Here is a 20677-nt window from a genome sequence, read left to right on the forward strand (position 1 = left end):
GAAGGGAGGACGGAGCAGACGAACGGACGTGTGGAGAAGAGCCTCTCAGCTTTTGCTCCAGTGGTACGGTTTCTGGGTGCAGACATAGCGTTGTGCGGATCGTGGGTGTTTTCCTGAGGGGCTTCCTGGCTCTTTAGGAGGGGAATGAGAACACCGAGAGCGGGGCATCTTCTTCACGTTTACGATTTAGCCCTGGCTTTGGAGCGTGAGTGTGGGCGAGTGAGGACAGCCCTGCACGGGAAAGCCTGCAGGACGAGCAGGGGATGCATCGGATGGGAGCACTCTTGCACAATTCTCCGCAGGTCCTTGCCTTTCTCATTGCCTCTGCCGTCTCCCCGCCCCTGCCTGCTTCTGCAGCCACCAGAGCTGCTTTCTCTTTGGTGCACCCCGAGGGTGCTCACACAGGGCTGTCCACCCCGAGTGCCCTCCCTGCTGGATCCGGGCAGGTGCCACTTTCCCTGTGTCTGGCTTGAACTCACCTCCACGCGGTGTTTCCTGCCTGCCTCTTCCCTGGATGCTCTGAGGTCACTCAGCAGATCCTGCTCTGCCTCAGAATCCTTTGTGTCCACAGCTTAACCCCCACCCCTGCTCCCCCCGACCCCCACCTGTGGCTGATCCCTCCCAGTAAGGAGGTCCTGTTGTGGGTCCTAGCGCCTAGCACATGGTGACCGGATGGATGAGTGAGTGAATGAATGAATGAATGGGAAAGGGATGTCCCTAGACCATTTGGGACAAGATTAGAGTTCCTTGGGTTTAGTAACTTCCCAGGATGCTGCTTTTGCTCTGCTGGGGTTCTTGTGCCCCTGGCTGTCTAGGGGGATGCCGGGGCGTCAGTTGGAGGCTGTGGTGAAGCCTGAAGGCCCAGTCCTCCAGCCCGAGGTAACTCTGGGCATTGGAAGCACAAAGCTGACCTCTGTCGCATGGACGCTGTCAGGGTGAGTGAACCGCAGCGGGGTGAGGTTTCTTACTCGTGGGGCCTCTCGATTCTCAGCCAAGCTCCACGTGGCATTTCCCGCACAGAGCCTCCAGCTTGCGGCACTGGCCAGCTCGCCGGTGTGCGCGGGGGCAGCTGGAATGGTGTGCTGTGGCTGGCCCAGGGCCGGTTACGGCGGAGTCCGCGGGCCCGGTGGAGGGGCAGCCAGGTGTGTGTCAGACGCGACCCAGGCCCTGGGCTCAGACCCAGCTGTGAGTCTGGGCTCTGCGACCCACAGGCTGTCTGACCCGGGGTCCCTCACTTAACTGTGAGGAGACTGAGCTTCTCTTTCATATAAGGTCTGGATTAGAGCCCACTTTCCAGAGTGGCTGTGTGCGCCCACAAGTCCACCTCTGGCACACGCAACGGTGTGTGAGTCAAGCCCACCAGAGTCAAAGGCAGGTGGTGAGAGTGTGGTGACGGGTGGCGGGCAGCAACCCCAAGGCTCTGGGGACTCAGAGGGGGCTACGCTTGGGCTGCGTCTAAGAAGATGTGTTGCAGGGAGAGGAGGAAAGGCAGGCATTCCAGGCAGCTGAAACGGCAGGTGCGGGGAGGTGTGAGATGCGCGGGCAAGAAGAGGACCAGGAGGGCGGGGGGCCGGCGCGTGAGCGGGCAGTGAGTCCGGCCGGACCCTGAAGGCTGAGAGCCTGCTGCTTCCTCCGGGCAGCAGCGGCCGTCAGGGCTGCTTTGGGAGGATCCCTGGCCTGCTCGCCCACTCTGCCAGGGCAGCTTAGAGGTGGACGGGGACGCCGGCAGAGCGTCTGCGTTCTTTGGAGTCACCTGGATCCCAGCATCCTCTGGTGGTTGGAACACAGCCAGCGGAGAGGCGTGGGCATGCTGGGTGGGGTCCTGCCCAGCGAGACCGGGAAGCGGGGGGGGGGGGGGGTCGTGTTGAGTGCTGAGCTGGGCCCTGCTCCAGAGGCGGCCTCGCCTGGAGGGCAGGCTGTGCAGCCTGGGAAGGTTCACCCAGACCTGGGCAGACGCCCTTGTTCTGCCTGTGATACCTTTAGCCACGCTGACCACGGGGGAGCAAACAGACAGAACACAGCTAACGCAGGCACCGGCAACTCTGAAGCACGTACGTGTGCGTTCGTCACCCTGCTGGTGGCCGGAGTTGCAGCAGTGGGCAATATCAGCCCAGCCCCGGTCCTCAGGGAGCTTGGAATCCAGACCGGATGATGAATTTTACATAAATAACCCAAGGCCAGTCATGTGGCCTCCAGCAACTTACTTGTGGTCTCTGAGCCTCCTTTATTGCTCCTGTAAGTGGTCACGGGCAGAGAGTTATCGTGAGACTACATGGGGTGATGCAGGTTCTGAACCCCAAAGTCAGCCAAGCCCTTGCATGCTTTTCTCTCCCAGCACCTTGAGCTTGGCCCTAGCGGCACTCATGCTTTTCATGAAATAATTGAGAGGGTTATTAGGTGCTCTCGTCTCCCCCTGGAATTCGAGAGCTGCATCCCTCGATACCAGCAGAATACCCAGGGGATAAAGGGTGCCCACCTCCTACTTGTTCAATGAATGAATGAAAGGCAAGTGTAGGCATTGCTCTCATCAGGACACACCCTGCTACCTAGTCCATCAGCCCTATCTGTCTTGGTGCCCCCACTCAGTGGGCTTATGTGAGCTGGGATCCAGGGATGGCAAAGAGGCAGACGCACACTCTATGTGGCGGTAATGGCTGTCTAGAGCTCTGGGTTAAAGAGGATTCCGAGGCCTGGTGGGGGAGTGCGGGGATGGATTGGCAATGTCTGCCACGGGCATCGGCGGAGAGGCATTGGCTGTGTTAGACTGAGGTTGGCTCAGCACTTCATCACCAGGGAGACCATTTAGTAGTAGTGCTACTGCTGTCACCACCAGAACCAACACCCAACAAAGGGCATCTATTACTTTTCCATGAGATAATTGGCCCAATTTCACCAAGTTGTTGCAATGCTAGCCGAGAACAACACGCCTCCACATTTCACTAGCACATGGCCGGAACGAAAGGTAAGATCCCGAGGCACACACCACTGCCCTGTCTCCTACCCTGGGGTCCCTTGGCTTGGGAGGGACCCAGGTCTGCACCCTTTCCTCTTTTCACTAAGCTTTTATCTAGAGCACAGCTGGCTGTGTGGGCCTGGGCTGATCACCTTATCTCTTCCAATCTTCAGTTTCCTCATCTGTGAAATGGTGCTCTTGACCTTGGGCGTTGTGAGGACAGTTCTTCTTAGCTGCAGGCAGCTCATGTAAGGGTTTAATAATGGTTTCTTGTTACTGCTGTTATTATGCCCTTAGCTCCACCTTCTCTCTTGGAAAGGCTGAGGTTTCGTTTGATAGGACGCTTTCAGAACAAGCAGGAGTGCTTATAGATTTCATAGGTGACTGTGCTCAGAAATGATATGAACACGAAACTTACAGAGCTCCCCAAGGAAACCAACTGACATTTTCTTTCTGGGATCATGAAAGGGAAGACAGTCTTTAATAAGGGGTCTACACATCTAGAGATAATAGTGACAATAATTATTAACATTTTGGCACTGAGGAGATGGCATTGCTAGTGGGCATAGATTCTGGAGGAGGACTGGGTGGTCGGCCAATGAATCCAGCCCTCTCCTTGGGCACTGGGTACCCTAAAATCCAGAGAGGGCAAGGGGCCTGCCACAGAGAGACCCTGGATCCAACAGCCTGCCCCAGGATCTGGCTGCCGGTGTCTCATGACCCCTTCACCGGGTCCTGAGTGGCACGTTGCCCTGTAGGCTCACCTGCTCTCTTAAACATATCCACTCCAGGGATGAGGCCCCTGGTGGACCCGACTGGGCTCCATCAAAGGGTAATCGATGCCCTTCACTGGGAGGACACACCCAGTGTGACAGGAGGACCTTTTCATTGTGAAACAGGCCCTGACGGGTGTAAAGAGAACGATCTCAGGTGGTGCTGGGGGGTGCAGCTGGGATGGAGCCAGGGCTCTGGAAGCCTGAGCAGGGACGTGGCCCTCCCCTTGCCGGCTGGGGGACTCTGCCTCTCTGAGCTGCAGCACCAGCACGTGCCAGCGGGGAGGTGGTCCTTGCCTGGCCTCCCTCAGCGGTCGTGTGACGATGAAATGTGCTAATGGCTGTGAAAATGCCAAACCAACTGTCAAGTGCCTTGCAAACTGTAGAGGGCCACGTGAAGCCAAGAGCCAGTTCTTTCTTCAGTGTCCAAGTGTCAGGACTCTCATTTTTGCCTCCGGCTTTGGGAGGAGAGAGGCCCTGGCTGGTGATCACCCCAGGCCCTGCTTGAGCTGGGAGGTGGTGTCTGCTTGTGGCTTTGGAGCAGCCGTGAACCACTAAATCCCCTGAAGGCAGGAATGCCCTTCTACTAGGTATCACTTGGCCTTAGGAGAGCGCTCTTAAATTATTGCTCTCAATTATGGCCTTTTTATTGAATAATAACTCAGTTAAAGGTGTGCTTTTTATCGAGCACCCCTGATACCTTTATTGGTATTATTAGAGTAACCAGCATAATAAGGAAGAACAATTATTTAAATGCTCATTAAAAAAAGAAAAAAAAAAAAAAAACTCCTACTAGCAGAGGGGGGCGGGGTAGCACTTCATTGCAGGAGCCCAGTTGTGTGTTCGTTCCCAAGAGTCACAATAAAAAATGATGTTTCCTCAACGTTTGCAAGTTTCTACTTCCCTGGAACCGCTAATGCATTAGGCAGGCTGCATTAAAATCCCTCCAGGGGAGAGGATGTGGAGAAAAGGGAACCCTCTTGCACTGCTGGTGGGAATGTAAATTGGTACAGCCACTATGGAGAACAGTATGGAGGTTCCTTAAAAAACTACAAATAGAACTACCATACGACCCAGCAATCCCACTACTGGGCATATACCCAGAGAAAACCGTAACTCAAAAAGAGACATGTACCACAATGTTCATTGCAGCGCTATTTACAATAGCCAGGACATGGAAGCAACCTAAGTGTCCATCGACAGATGAATGGATAAAGAAGATGTGGCACATATATACAATGGAATATTACTCAGCCATAAAAAGAAACGAAATTGAGTTATTTGTAGTGAGGTGGATGGACCTAGAGTCTGTCACACAAAGTGAAGTAAGTCAGAAAGAGAAAAACAAATACCGTATGCTAACACATATATATGGAATCTAAAAAAAAAGGGGGGGGGTTCTGAAGAACCTAGGGACAGGACAGGAATAAAGATGCAGATGTAGAGAATGTACTTGAGGACACAGGGAGGGGGAAGGGTAAGCTGGGACGAAGTGAGAGAGTGGCATGGACATATATACATTACCAAATGTAAAATAGATAGCTAGTGGGAAGCAGCTGCATAGCACAGGCAGATCAGCTCGGTGCTCTGTGACCACCTAGAGGGGTGGGATAGACAGGTTGGGACGGAGACACAAGAGGGAGGAGATACGGGGATAGATGTATATGTATAGCTGATTCACTTTGTTACAAAGTAGAAACTAACCCACCATTGTAAAGCAGTTATACTCCAATAAAGACGTTAAAAAATAAAAAAGAAAATTCCTCCAGGGTTTTATTACTGCCAGAGTTACATTGAAAGGCATCCCTGAAACATCCACTGCCAGGTACAAGATGGAAAATAAAAAACAAAACATGCAAAGCCCAACCATAACATGTACGTAGTGATGTGTGAATTTTATAGGGTGTGTCCCCATGCGCGATCTCATTTGCTCCCCCAGCCCTGTTTGGAAGCAGATATGTTATTCCCACTCTACTGATGAGGAAACAGAGGCTCAGAGAGGTTAAGTGACTTGATCAACATCACTCTGCTGGGACTGTCAGGGCGGAGGTATGAACTCACGCTGCTGTCCGGGGTTCTCTTTAACAGCGATCACAGGGAGGGTTTCGAATTTGAGAAAAACACAGGGTCTCCCTTGAAAGCCAGGAGAGCAAAACAAGACCCAGTGTGGGTTTCTGCCAGTGGATACCAAAAATGCCTGAGGAAGGAGGAAAAAGGAAGGAAGCAAGCAAACAAGACACGGGCCCTGGGTTCTGAGTCGCCAAGCCTGATGTCGTGATCCAAATGCAGCTGACGTTTCTAGGCCTGTAGGCCAGGTTTGGCGTCGCTGAGTAAGTCTCTTCAGAATAACCTAGGCGTCGATCTCAGTTGGAACGTCGGCAGCCACAGTGGCAGCGTGTCGGGACATGGATCCTGTCTGGGCCACCAGCAACGTCGGCACGTGGTACAGCTTCCAGCTCACCTCTGGGCAGGTGGCCCTGAGCTCCAGGAGGGGGGACAGCCTTGATTCCGAAGCAGCCCCCTCACCGAGGGTCTTCCGCTGCATTTAAAAATGAGCCATTGGGGGCTCCCCTGGTGGTGCAGTGGTTGAGAGTCCGCCTGCCGATGCAGGGGACGCGGGTTCGTGCCCCGGTCCGGGAAGATCCCACGTGCCGAGGAGCAACTAAGCCCGTGAGCCATGGCCGCTGAGCCTGCACATCCGGAGCCTGTGCTCCGCAACGGGAGAGGCCACAGCAGTGAGGCCCGCGTACCGCAAAAATTAAATTAAAAAAATGAGCCATTGGTGACTGTGTGTTGGGGCTTTAAAATATTTAGTGAGTTTTTGAACAGAAAAGTGTTCCGAGCGGCTCTTCAAAGGCTTCCTGACATTGTTCAGTTCTCAAAAGTGAGCAGCCCCAGTGCTCAAGGCTACTTCTAGAGGTAAGAGATAACCATGAAGTGGTAATATGGAAATGAACATTTTATTTAAAAATGAAAGTTACGAAGGAGAGTGGAAAGTGCATTGTCTAGGGAGGGCCTTTGAGGGCTGGGAGATTTTAAAAACATCAGAAGCTGTCAGATCCTGGGAAGACCGGCCCCTGCAGTGAATCTCGCCATGGCGTGGAGAGAAGTGTGGGAGCCAGATGGGTTCAGGGGTGCGGGAAAAGAGCTTACCCTGGCTTGACGAGGGACCCTGGAATCCTCTTCAGGGGATACACACAGACCTTTTCTCCCCTTGATGGTGAATTCTGGACACTTAACTTCCTCCCGGTTGCTCCAAGTTAGAGTTTTAGCAGTGTCTTTTGCTCTTTTTTTTTTTTTTTTTAAACAAAAAGTGGAAACATCTGAACTCTTTAGAACATGTAGCTACATGCTTCTCAGCAGCGGCCGTTTGAGTCAAAAAAAAAAATATTTTTTAATTGGCCATTTCATTCCTGGCCTGCCTTGAGTTTTGCATTTTCTTCTGATACCCACATTCCTCACGGGCAGTAGAACTTTCTAGAAAATGTGTAGCCATCAGAAGAAGAAACAGGAAGTGCTCCGGAGAGACCCAAGGAAATGAAGACGATGAGAAAAGAGATTGGGGGAAGGGAGGCGGCCCGTCTTAAAATCACAAGGAACCAGAGCAGCTGTGTGCAGTAACCTGGTTAATGAGAGCGGCTGGAGCCGAGGTGAAGGGTACAGAGTGCTCTTTAATTGGAAGATCTATGACCTTGTGGAAGGTGATGCTTCATTTGTGTTATTAGCTCCTGTGCCAGAAAGGGACTTTTCCTTTATCTTCTTATTTATTACTTATGTATTCTGCCTTGCTCCAGAGAAGGATTTGAGGAGGACTCTAAATATATGGCTTCTGGCCAGCTTTCCCATGAGGCTGTCTGAGGTGAAGAGTTCTGTTCCCCAGACACGTTAACTCATGAGCCAGGACAGGAGATCGTGCCTCCAAGAAGCTGGCGCTCTCTGCCACAGTGGGGTGGCACACAGGACGGGAAGGCTGGGGCGTCCGTGTGGCCCTACCGCTCCCGCAGCGAGGACCACGGCCGCCCAGGGCCTTGGGAAGGAAAGGCCCCGTTTCCAGGTGGGGAAATTCTCCCCCAGGGGCTCCAGCATGGGGAACTGAATTACACAGACATGCTGGGAGGAGGAAGTTACCCAGACACCCTGGAGAAAGAAAATTGCCTCAGAAGTTCTCCTGGAGCTGCGTTTAAAAGTGAGGTGAAGCTGACCTTCGGAATTCTTTTTTCCTTTTTGTCCTCCCTGCCCCCCCACACCCCTCTTGGTCTCCTCACTACCAAACACACAGACACGTGTCCTATTGCACACGAGTGTGCCGTGATGCCCACAGACCACCAGACCTGGAAGGCAGGTCTTGGTTTCCAGTGGTGGGTGATCTGGCCCAGTTGCTTCTGTGTCTGGGAGAATCTCCACCCTGTCCCCTGCCCCCTGGACACAGCCCGCGCACACTGCATGGCTCGGGGAGGTCCAGGCCCCTTGGACCTGGGACCTTGGGAGAGGTCGAGTTTAACCTGTATGTAACTCGGGACGTTTGGTCCCAGAGCCACTTGGATTTTCCTGCTAAGGGTGAAGCCCCCAAGAAACATAATTTGTGGCTGGAAAACCAAAAAAATATACCTCTGTACGGGATTTCAGAAGTCCTTCATCTTCCAGGGAGTGGCTGAGACGGGGATTGTCTGCTCCAGCCCGCGCCGTGTACTCCACCCTCCCCTTCCTCATACGGGGGTATGGAAATTAACATGCACGTTTGGCTCCACCAGGGAGCTTGGGGCTACCCTGCTTTATCAGCTTTAAAACCTTTCAGGTACAAGAAAGTTTGAAAGAAACAAAAAGGGGTATTTCAAGATCTCAGCTGCGATGTCGTGTTCCCTTTTCCTTCCCCGGCCAGTGAGCAAATCTGATGGTGGAAGGCAGGACCTGCCCACACCTGTCCTGTTCACATGAAGCATTAGGAGAAGAGGTTCAGGCTGGCGAAGCAGCCAGTTTCACCCGCAGGTTGAGGACGCTGGCCACAAAAGAGGTTCTGGTTGGAAGGTCCAGGCTCCATTTTGTGAAGACCCTAATGATGGAGCTGGTGGCTCCACGCCACCAGCGTCCACTCAAGACTGGCTCCCCATGTCACCAGAGCCAGTTTGTAGCAAATCCACACTTGCCACCATGAATCCTGACCGTCCTGTCAGATGTGACATTCTTTCACTCTGTTTCTGGCAAAGGACCTCCCCCCTCCCCCTCCCCAGGGGTCTCTGGAGGCCAGATTCCACACTGTGGTTAGGGGTGTGTGTGTGTGTGTCCGTGTGTGTGTGTCTGTGAGGCCAGGAGGGCAATGGTCGGGGGCAGCTGTCACCCAGTAGTGATGTTCTTGACATGCTGAATTCCTTCTGTTCCTACGCATCCGTGTTTAAATTTGACAGCACTTTCTGCACGGACCCTGGTGTATGAGACCCTGGGATTTCCTGTAGTTAAAATCCCAAATGATGCAGAGGTATCAGCCGTTTCTCTTAAAATGTTCGCAAGGTGATGTGGTTTGATGTGTGCTTCTTAGAACTTTCTTGGATCAAAGATTGCCTAGTCAGTGACTGGGGGTGGGGGGAGGGGGCAGTTTTGCCCCCCAGGGAGGTTTGGCCTGGAGAGACTTTCGATCCTCATGATTTGCGAGGGGAGGGAGTGCTACTGGCTTCCGGTGGGTAGAGGCCAGGGATGCTACTGAACATCGTACAAAGCACAGGGCGGCCCCGACCCCCAGACAGAGAATCATCAGGGTCTACACGTCAGTAGTGCGTTGCTTGACGATCCCTGGCCTCGACCGTGGCCAGTGTACAGACAGCCCTGAGCGGCTGAAACCTGCCCTGCTACGTTTTATGCAGTCCAGCCTTTCCATACTTCCTGTTACTGGAATCAGGCATTCTCACAAACACATCTCCTTTGGCTTCTGAGGTGACGGGCTTAAGGACACCGTATTTTAGGGGCACAGAGGGATGCCTACCGAATTGCAGTAACTTGCTGAGGTCGCATGCCTGGTCCGGGCTTTGCCGAGCCGCCAGCACACGGAGCAGGCTTCTTCAGCCCCTCTGCCGGGGGGGGACATGCCAGGGGGTCGCAGGCCTGCTCAGAAGCCGTCCCGCTGCTGCCGCCCTCGAGAGCCGCGGATTCCGGGACGCACTCGGGCTCCGGCTCGCCTCCAGGTCAGTGGCCCCGTGGTGCGCGAGCCCCCGTCCTCCGCTTCTCACGCTCTCTCTGCCTTTCCGTCCGTGTGTCTCCCCAGGTAAAGATGAACCTTCCAGCTACATTTGCACAACATGCAAGCAGCCCTTCAACAGCGCGTGGTTCCTGCTGCAGCACGCGCAGAACACGCACGGCTTCCGCATCTACCTGGAGCCCGGGCCGGCCAGCAGCTCGCTCACGCCGCGGCTCACCATCCCGCCGCCGCTCGGGCCCGAGGCCGTGGCCCAGTCCCCGCTCATGAATTTCCTGGGCGACAGCAACCCCTTCAACCTGCTGCGCATGACGGGCCCCATCCTGCGGGACCACCCGGGCTTCGGCGAGGGCCGCCTGCCCGGCACGCCGCCGCTCTTCAGCCCGCCGCCGCGCCACCACCTGGACCCGCACCGCCTCAGCGCCGAGGAGATGGGGCTCGTCGCCCAGCACCCCAGTGCCTTCGACCGAGTCATGCGCCTGAACCCCATGGCCATCGACTCGCCCGCCATGGACTTCTCGCGGCGGCTCCGCGAGCTGGCGGGCAACAGCTCCACGCCGCCGCCCGTGTCCCCGGGCCGCGGCAACCCTATGCACCGGCTCCTGAACCCCTTCCAGCCCAGCCCCAAGTCCCCGTTCCTGAGCACTCCGCCGCTGCCGCCCATGCCCCCCGGCGGCACGCCGCCGCCCCAGCCGCCGGCCAAGAGCAAGTCGTGCGAGTTCTGCGGCAAGACCTTCAAGTTCCAGAGCAATCTCATTGTGCACCGGCGCAGCCACACGGGCGAGAAGCCCTACAAGTGCCAGCTGTGCGACCACGCGTGCTCGCAGGCGAGCAAGCTCAAGCGCCACATGAAGACGCACATGCACAAGGCCGGCTCGCTGGCCGGCCGCTCCGACGACGGGCTCTCGGCCGCCAGCTCCCCGGAGCCCGGCACCAGCGAGCTGGCCGGCGAGGGCCTCAAGGCGGCCGACGGCGACTTCCGCCACCACGAGAGCGACCCGTCGCTGGGCCACGAGCCTGAGGAGGAGGACGAGGAGGAGGAGGAGGAGGAGGAGGAGCTGCTGCTGGAGAACGAGAGCCGGCCCGAGTCGAGCTTCAGCATGGACTCGGAGCTGAGCCGCAACCGGGAGAACGGCGGCGGCGGCGGCGGCGGCGGCGTGGCCGGGGTGCCGGGCGCGGGCGGCGGCGGCGGCGTGGGCGGCGCAGCCAAGGCGCTGGCCGACGAGAAGGCGCTGGTGCTGGGCAAGGTCATGGAGAATGTGGGCCTGGGCGCGCTGCCGCCCTACGGCGAGCTGCTGGCCGACAAGCAGAAGCGCGGCGCCTTCCTGAAGCGCTCGGCGGGCGGCGGGGACCCGGGCGACGACGACGACGCGGGCGGCTGCGGCGACGCGGGCCCGGGCGGCGCGGTCAACGGGCGCGGGGGCGGCTTCGCGCCGGGCGCCGAGCCCTTCCCGGGCCTCTTCCCGCGCAAGCCGGCGCCGCTGCCCAGCCCCGGGCTCAACAGCGCCGCCAAGCGCATCAAGGTGGAGAAGGACCTGGAGCTGCCGCCCGCAGCGCTCATCCCGTCCGAGAACGTGTACTCGCAGTGGCTCGTGGGCTACGCGGCGTCGCGGCACTTCATGAAGGACCCCTTCCTGGGCTTCACGGACGCGCGCCAGTCGCCCTTCGCCACGTCGTCCGAGCACTCGTCCGAGAACGGCAGCCTGCGCTTCTCCACGCCGCCCGGGGACCTGCTGGACGGCGGGCTGTCGGGCCGCAGCGGCACGGCCAGCGGGGGCAGCACGCCGCACCTGGGCGGCCCGGGCCCCGGGAGGCCGAGCTCCAAGGAGGGCCGGCGTAGCGACACGTGCGAGTACTGCGGCAAGGTGTTCAAGAACTGCAGTAACCTGACGGTGCACCGGCGGAGCCACACCGGCGAGCGGCCTTACAAGTGCGAGCTGTGCAACTACGCGTGCGCGCAGAGCAGCAAGCTCACGCGCCACATGAAGACGCACGGGCAGATCGGCAAGGAGGTGTACCGCTGCGACATCTGCCAGATGCCCTTCAGCGTCTACAGCACCCTGGAGAAACACATGAAAAAGTGGCACGGCGAGCACTTGCTGACTAACGACGTCAAAATCGAGCAGGCCGAGAGGAGCTAAGCGCGCGCGGCCCCCGCGCACCTGTACAGTAGCCCCGTCGCCAAGCGAGAGAATGCTGACCTGACACTTGCCTCCGTGTCGCCGCCGCCGCCGCCGCCGCCGCTCGGCACCCCCTGCGAGCCCCCGGGGCTCCAGGGGAGGCGGCCCTCCAACCTAACCTGTGTCTGCGAAGTCCTATGGAAACCCGAGGGTTGATTAAGGCAGTAAAAATTGTGGAGCCTTTTAACTGTGCAATAATTTCTGTATTTATTGGGTTTTGTAATTTTTTTGGCATGTGCAGGTACTTTTTATTATTATTCTTTCTGTTGAAATTCCTTTAAGAGATTTTGTTGGGTATCCATCCCTTCTTCAGTTTTTTGGGTTTTTTTTTTTTTTTTTTTTTAAACTCAGTAGTAGCCTGAGCGATGACTCCTGAGCTATGTAGAGGGGAAGCATATATTTTAAATTATAATTTGGGGGGGGGCGCTGCTTTTTTGAAATCTAAGCTAAGCATGTGTAATTTCTTGTGAAGAAGCCAACACTTAAATGACTTTTAAAGTTGTTTACTTTTTTATTCCTTTTTTTTTGTCCTGAAATAAAAAGTGGCATGCGTTTTTGTTTTTGTTTTTGTTTTTGTTTTGGGGGAGGGGGTGGATGAACAGCGGATAACAATCTTTAAAGTTGTAGCACTTTGTTTCAGAATCGGAAAGGAGATGTAGCACTGATGATTTCCCGGGTAACAGAGGCCTTTTCTGTGATGATTTCAACTTTGCAATACATAAGGAAACCTTTGAGTGGTGGCGCGGGGAGGGGGGGCGGGGGGGGGAGAGGCCCTCAGAAAACTCAGCACTGCCAGAGAAACAGGAGTTTTTGAGGGCTGCCCCTGGGAAATGGCCCAAGAGCATTCTAAAATTGTGCATTCCCAGCAGATCCCGTACTTTTCTTGGAATGTCGGTGGGCCCTGGGATGACATCTCTGCTATTTGCCGTAGATTAGACTAAATAAAATGGGATGAGGGTACTTTTGGGGGTAGATGGTGGTGACACAGAAAGGAGAGAAACCAGCGGTGTTCTTTCAGGCTTCTTCTGGCTTGACAGCTTCTCTCTCTATCACCCCCACCACAGAAACCCTAAGTCCTACATTGCTGCCAGTGACAATTGATCGTTTCCCAAGCAGACAAGTGTACTGATGGTGAATTGAGGGAAGTTACCGTTCTCTCATGTAATGCACACTGATGACATTGTACGGAAGGGGGCGGGGGGGGGGGAGTGGGGGGAGGATCTTGCCAATTTCAGTTCCCTTTTACTGGAAAACGGGAAGAGTTCCATCCGAAGGTGCCCAGCGCTACTTCCCAGGTTTTTTGTTTTGTTTTGTTTTGTTTTTTCTATCCCATTAGGTTGGAAGGTACTAAACATTGGACTGTTAAGATTAGACATTTGAATTCTGTTGACCCGCACTTTAAAGCTTTTGTTTGCATTTAAATTAAATGGCTTCTAAACAAGAAATTGCAGCATCTTCTTCTTTTTGGCCCAGAGGTGGGTTAAACTGTAAGGGATGGCTGAGATTGAGTGTCAGTATTGCTAAGCGTGGCATTCACAATACTGGCACTATAAAGAATAAAATAAAATAATTTATTGGACAGTTTTTCTACTGCCATTCAATTTGATGTGAGTGCCTTGAAAACTGATCTTCCTATTTGAGTCTCTTGAGACAAATGCAAAACTTTTTTTTTTTTTTTTGAAATGAAAAGACTTTTTTTAAAAAAAAAAGTAAAATGAGAAAAGTACATTTCTTTAGAAACAAACAAAGCCACATTTACTTTAAATAAATTTTCAAAAATCCTGGTTGAAGACATGAAAATGCCATAAGACCCAATCAAATGAAGAAATAAACCCAGCACAACCTTGGATATCCATTAACTGAATTATCCTCAGCCCCTTTTGTCTGTGGGACAAGGCTGCTTACATGTGGAGTGGAGGTGATTTACTGCTGAATTAAAACTCAAGTGACACAAGGTACAAGTTGATATCGTTGAATGAAAAACAGAACAAAAACAATTCAGGAACAACGGCTAATTTTTTTCTAAAGTTAAATTTAGTGCACTCTGTCTTAAAAATACGTTTACAGTATTGGATACATACAAGGGTAAAAAAAAAATTGTGTGTATGTGTGTTGGAGCGATCGTTTTTTTCAGAGTTTGCTTAATAGGTTATAAAAAGATGCCGCAGTGGCTGCGTGTATATTGTTTTCTTTTGGTGACGGGGTTTTAGTATATATTATATATATGAAAATTTCTTGATTACTGTAAAAGTGGACCAGTATTTGTAATAATCGAGAATGCCTGGGCATTTGACAAAACAAGAAAAAAAAAAAACCCTTTTCTTTTCCTTGAAAATGTTACAGTAAAATTTAAATGGTGGGGTCTATAATAATTTGTTCTTGTCACAGTAACTGTAAAGTCGGAGTTTTAGTAAATTTTTTTCTGCCTTGGGTGTTGAATTTTTATTTCAAAAAAAATGTATAGAAACTTGTATTTGGGGATTAAAAGGGGATTGCTACACCATGTAGAAAAAGTATGTAGAAAAAAAAGTGCTTAATATTGTTATTGCTTTGCAGAAAAAAAAAAATCCACATTTCTGATCTGTACTTATTTTTCTCCTCCCACCTCTCTCTGGAATGGATATATTGGTTGGTTCATATGATGTAGGCACTTGCTGTATTTTTACTGGAGCTTGTAATTTTTTAACTGTAAGCTTGTCCTTTTAAAAGGATTTAATGTACCTTTTTGTTAGTGAATTTGGAAATAAAAAGAAAAAAAAAACAAAAACAAGCAGGCTGCCATAATATATTTTTTTAATTTGGCAGGATAAAATATTGCAAAAAAAAAATTTGTATGTTAAGTCCTATTGTACAGGAGAAAAAAGGGTTGTTTGACAACCTTTGAGGAAAAGAAACAAAAGGAAGTAGCTAAATGCTTTGGTTCACAAATCATTTTAGTTGTATATATTTTTGTCAGAATTGGCCTCTACAAAGGACTGTTCGAATAGGGCTTCACTCTGAATGCCCTGAACCTTGCATCAAGGCTCCCTGGTGTGGCCACAGCAGACCAGATGGGAAATTCTTTATTCGTGTTGAGTGGAAAAATCAGTGTTTGTCAAGGTATAGGTACCATTTCACAGAGCCCTCCCTTTCTTTAAGAGGCATCTGTAAAGATGTCAGATGTAGAGGAGAGCCCAGAGCATCTTCCTCCTCTGCCGTCACCCTGCCCTTCAGAGCAGAAAGAAATGCAAGCTGAGCTTTCTTTAGTTCTTGAGAAAGCGTTAAACAAGCAAGCAGACAAAAATTGTAATAAAGGGAGCTGGTGTATCAGCTAGGCGCAGGTGACGTGATCTGTGGCTGGGACCAGCGCAAATCGGATTTCAGGGGGGAGTCCCCATCACAACCAGGACCTTTTATCCCTTGGAGAGTGTTGGCCTGTTGTCTTTCCTACCTGCTTTGCTGCTTTTCTCTCCGAAACCTACATTCCCTCCGTTTCCGAATGCCTAGGGCCTGGGACGAATTCGGTGCCTTTCCATAGCTCTTTCTCTTTCCTTCCTCCGTGTTTCCTCTCCATCCTTACGCCTCTGTCAGTCCTTTATTTGTTCTTTTCACTTTAATTTGATTTATTTCTCCCTCTCTGTCCCCCCACTCCTTTTTTTTTTTTTTTTTTGTAAAGCCAAGTAGCTTTAAGATAATAAAATGGTGGTTTTTTGGATGAGGGAATAATACGTTTTAAAAAAATACCTATATCAGGAAGCCATTTTTTATTTCAGGAACTCTAAGAAACCATTTCAGGTTACGAAAGTATAACCAAGCATCCTGTCGGGCAATTCTTTACCAAATGCAGAAATCTTTCTTCTGGGCGCTTTTCTGTTTAGTATGCTCTTTGCTCCTTGCCATTTACCTTTGCAAAGTAGAAAGAAAGGGAGAGGAAGTGGAAGATAAAGCTGAGATGTCCGTTTCCTACCTGCTTGATCCGAAGACCCAGGGGCCGCCCTTTCCTCCGGATGCCCTGGGAAGGTCCTTTAGAGCCTCCTGTAGTTAACAAAAGCTAGCCAGCTCTCACCAGCTTCCGCAAAGTCACCACGATTCCAGGACTAAGCCATCCTAAAGCACAAAGATTTTTGTCTCTGTCGACTGCAGAGAAATGAGCATTTTCGCTTCTCTTTCACGGTTAAAAAGCCAACACTGAAGCAGATGACCCAGTGAGAGAGGCCCCGAGCCTGGGGCACCCAGCTGACCCCGCCGGTTTCCGCACTGCCACAACTTGGTTCAAAGTTGCCCCAAATTGGAACCTGCCACTTGCCATTTGAGGGTCTTTCACGGGGGGAAGAGGAAGCCGAGAATTCCTCTAAGCAAAAATGTGAAAAGTAGGGAAATCAGCCTTTCGTCCGTGTCCTAAGTGACAAGTCAAGGATTTTGTGGAACACAGGCAAACCCGTGATTCTGGTGCTCTTTGTATCAGCTCTGTGAAGCAAAGTTACATTGAGTTAAGCTGTTTGCATTTGTACTGGCAAGGCGAAATATTTTTATTACCTTTTCTATTACTTATTGTATGAGATTTTGTTGTTTACTTGGAGGTTCTGTCTTTTACTACAAGTTTGGAACTATTTATTATTGCTTGGTATTTGCGCTCTGTTTAAGAAACAGGCACTTTTTTGTTTTTTATTATGGATAAAATGTTGAGATGACAGGAGGTCATTTCAATATGGCTTAGTAAAATATTTATTGTTCCTTTTATTCTCTGTACAAGATTTTGGGCCTCTTTTTTTCCCTTAATGTCACAATGTTCAGTTCAGCATGTGTCTGCCATTTCATTTGTACGCTTGTTCAAAACCAAGTTTGTTCTGGTTTCAAGTTATAAAAATAAATTGGACATTTAACTTGATCTCCAAACCTTGTCCTTTTCTGTGGCTTTCAAGGGTAGGGGATGGACAGCTTATTTCCAAGGGTGACTTAAAGGTCTTTTTCTCCATTTTCCTCTTGACTCAACCCCTTAACTCCTGTATTTGGGAGGACGGGAAATAATGCCATGGGAGACCAACAGTGCTCTTTGTTTACCCCTGTGAAGCCCTGTGATGTGGAATAGTGGTTCTCCGTCCTGCCTGCACGTTGGAATCACATGGGAATTTTTCAAAATCCCACGGCCAAGGCCTCACCCCAGACCAATTTCTATCCGAATCTGGAGGTGAGATCCAGGCATCAGTGTTTTCGAAAATGACCCAGGTGACTCGTATACAGCCAAGTTTGAGAACAAGTGGTTTAGAACTAAAAGCCCTTGTCTGGGAATGACGAGGCTCGGGTCTAGTGTAATTCAGCTAACATTTCCTGGATTCCCAGGGAGAGCCACTGGGTGAGGCACCGAGGGGTCAGAAATGAGTAGGACAGAGGCCCTGCTGCTCTGTGTCCTTGGTCTGGTCTGGTCCCCTGGGGTTCCCATCATGAAGGGAGGCCTTTGGACTAGAGAGCATCTCCACGCATGTGGGGCGCGGCAAAGCGTTGCCGCAAAGCAGGATAGAAAAAGCTGAGTCATCCATCCTGTAGCCAGTGCGCATGCGTTGGAATATGCTAACAAGGTTTTGGAGCAGTAACCAGTCCGAAGGTGACGCGTGGCTATGCCTCCGATATGAACCAGTCAGAGACTTGCACAGTACCCCGAATCTTATATAGACAGCTGCCGTTTAGGCTGCGTCGTCTTCCTTCCATCTTTCCATAACCAAGCTGTAGTCCAATAAAGTGTGATACGAGAAGAATCTAGCGTGTGGCGACTGTTATTCTGCTGGTCAGACGCAGCTCGCCGTACACGCATCCATGAGTTTTAATAGAATCACACAGGAGGACCACCTTCCCTTCCCCTGTGCAAGAGGTTGATAGATTTGAGGATGCTTTCTTTTTTTTTTTTTTTTTTTTTTTTTTTTTTTTGCGGTACGCGGGCCTCTCACTGTTGTGGCCTCTCCCGTTGCGGAGCACAGGCTCCGGACGCGCAGGCTCAGCGGCCACGGCTCACGGGCCCAGCCGCTCCGCGGCATGTGGGATGGCATGTGGGATCTTCCCGGACCGGGGCACGAACCCGTGTCCCCCGCATCGTCAGGCGGACTCCCAAACACTGCGCCACCAGGGAAGCCCAAGGATGCTTTCTTTAGGGATGATCTCAGATCTGGAGGATGAGGCAACGTCTTTCAGAAGGAAATAGCCTGTAGCTTGGCTTTTCCCCGTGCTGGGCCCAGAGCAACTGACAAAATGGAAGAGGAAGATGGCAGCTTTCCTCTGGGTTTCACCCACTTAGGAAACTGTTGCTTTCCTCCAATGAGTGAGGGTCAGAGCCCACCCCTGTGTGAAAAGGGATCAAAGACCCACTGGGCTCTCGACCACTCTTCCTTTTCTCGGCCACACCCTGTGGCATGTGGGATCCTAGTTCCCCAACGAAGGATCGAACCCACGCCCCCTGCAGCGGAAATGCAGAGTCTTAACCAACTACCAGGGACGTCCCCCCCGACCACTCTTCTTATGTTTCCTTCTCTTCAAGACACAAAGAACATTCCAGTCAAGTCACTTTTCTGCAGACTCACTGGGCACCGTCCACAAACCAGGTACCAAGGTAGGCAGCCTGGGAATCTTCACAAGGAGACTTTGCAAAAAATGAAAACACTGAGCCATGCTTGCAAAGATGCTGTGTGGGTTCTGGCCAGATGATATAGGAAGAATGAGGGAGATGTGTTCCTCTGTGTGCTGTCTTCAAAAAGTCACTACGCCCCCAAGGCCGTATCTAACCACCAGATGAATAGAGGTCGGATTTAAAGTCCAGCACTTAAAACGGAGTGGGTAGCCATTCAGGGCAGGTGGCCTGCCCTGCTTTCTAGGGGTGTAGGGAATAAGAATTCCCCGAGAAGAATTCTCTTCTCTTCTGTAGGTCCTGCCTATCCCCCACCGACTTGTGATTTTTCCCGCTCAGAAAACGGTGCAGATAGCAGAACTGAAATGGTCAGTTGCTTTCTGATTGGAATACACGGAGATGTGGTCATTTGGGGAAGAACCTCCATCTTAGAGTTGAGGGACAGACACCTAAACTGAGTAAAAAAAAAAAAAAAAAATGCTTGGGATGATGTGTGAACATGTGTGAATGCCTGATTCACACTCAAGGCCTGTCCCTCCCCTCAGCCCTTTCAAGAAAGCCCAATTTGGAGATCACCAGCAGGGCAAAGGAAAAGCTCCATTCAATTCTCATTGTCCCCTCGGTAGCTCTGTGACCTCAGGCCAGTCCTTTCCTTTTTCTGGGCCTCAGTTTTCCCACCTGTAAAATGGAGAGTTAAGGTGACCTGGAAGGACCCATTCTGCCTTCAGATGAGCATATGCCCTGTGTGCACAGAGTAACAAAGTTTGATGGGAAAGTTAAGGTCAGAAATGTGCCCTATTCAGATGAGGAAACTCAGGGTGAGAATGGGCTCTCAGGAACAGAAAATCCCATGTTTTTGCTGGTTTTACCTTGGGGTCTTCAGCCACCTTGCAAGTCACAGGGTCTCCCCATTTTCTAAGCGCTCTAAAGCACGCTGGGGACATCAGAGTAGGCTGCTAAACAGCTCACTCTTCAACTGTAAGTTCAGCAATTAAAGCTAGAAAACATCTTCTGCTTTGGAGTTAAAACTCGATGAATAGAACGTTTAAAAAAATGTTAATGTGATGAAATATATAATGGAACTCATGTAACTTTCAAGCCAGGGAGGATCAAATTCTGACTTTCTTGTGTGCAGGTGAAATCTTAGTCACTAATTGCCTGCTCTGTCTAGCCTTCAAAACAATTTTCTAGCATTCTGGTTAAAGATCATCTAGGATGCGCTGAAGAAGTCAAAGCAGGTTGAGCTCAAAAGTCGATTTAATTCCGGAAGCAAAGACTGAGCACACAGGGAGGTCTAGGGCCTGGTCTTTGCTCTCGAGGGACTCCTTGTTTAAGGAAAGAGATGCATTATGAAACGAGGCTGTAGGGTGGGGCAATGGGGGCGGTGAGAGCAGAGCCCAGAAGAGGGACCAGCTAATCCCCTGGGGAGGGGGCCGATTAGGGAAATTGTGCTGCTCCTCGGAAGATGAATAAGGATTCACGGGGAAGGTGGGGACAGGTGAGGGAGAAATGGCATGTCCTGCAGAGGGTACGGCACAGGAAAATGCATGGATGCTGGGAAAGCACAGTGAAGCCCATGGAGGAGCAAAATCTTATACTTGGCTGGGACCCTTAGAAGTCATCGATTACAAGCCCATCTAATCTATGAATCCTCTCCCAAACCCTAAAGCATAGCCCATCCATCCACGCATCCATCTGTCCGTCTGTCCATCCGTCCACCCCTCCATCCTTCCATCTATATATCCTTTATTTATCCATCCATTCATCCACTCCTTCATCAACCATTCATCCATCCACCTACCCAATTATCCATTCATCCTTCCGTTCCATTCCATTCCATCCGTCCATCCAACCTTCCATTAATCCATCGAGCCAACCACCCACAAGTTGTTCATTTAATAAACATTTATCAAAGACCTATGCTGTGCCACAGACTCCGCCGGGAAGTTACAGATCAATAAGACTCGCCCCTGCCTTCCAGGGGTTTACCTTTCC

At 51.5% G+C, this 20677-nt stretch overlaps 1 protein-coding gene across 4 annotated transcripts in view; it reads left to right on the forward strand.

Moving 5' to 3' along the window:
- The window catches only part of BCL11B (BCL11 transcription factor B), a 91102-nt gene extending 78736 nt beyond the window's left edge, over positions 1 to 12366 (forward strand). For all 4 annotated transcript variants that reach the window (XM_059057140.2, XM_059057142.2, XM_059057141.2 and 1 more), the window contains one exon: positions 9980 to 12366. In XM_059057140.2, coding sequence (XP_058913123.1) covers positions 9980 to 12051 — 2072 coding nt within the window. In that variant the 3' untranslated portion in view covers positions 12052 to 12366. The remainder of the gene's footprint in view (positions 1 to 9979) is intronic.
- The last annotated feature ends 8311 nt before the right edge of the window (positions 12367 to 20677 follow it).

This window comes from Kogia breviceps, chromosome 3, assembly GCF_026419965.1.
Source record: "Kogia breviceps isolate mKogBre1 chromosome 3, mKogBre1 haplotype 1, whole genome shotgun sequence".
Lineage (NCBI taxonomy): Eukaryota > Metazoa > Chordata > Mammalia > Artiodactyla > Physeteridae > Kogia > Kogia breviceps.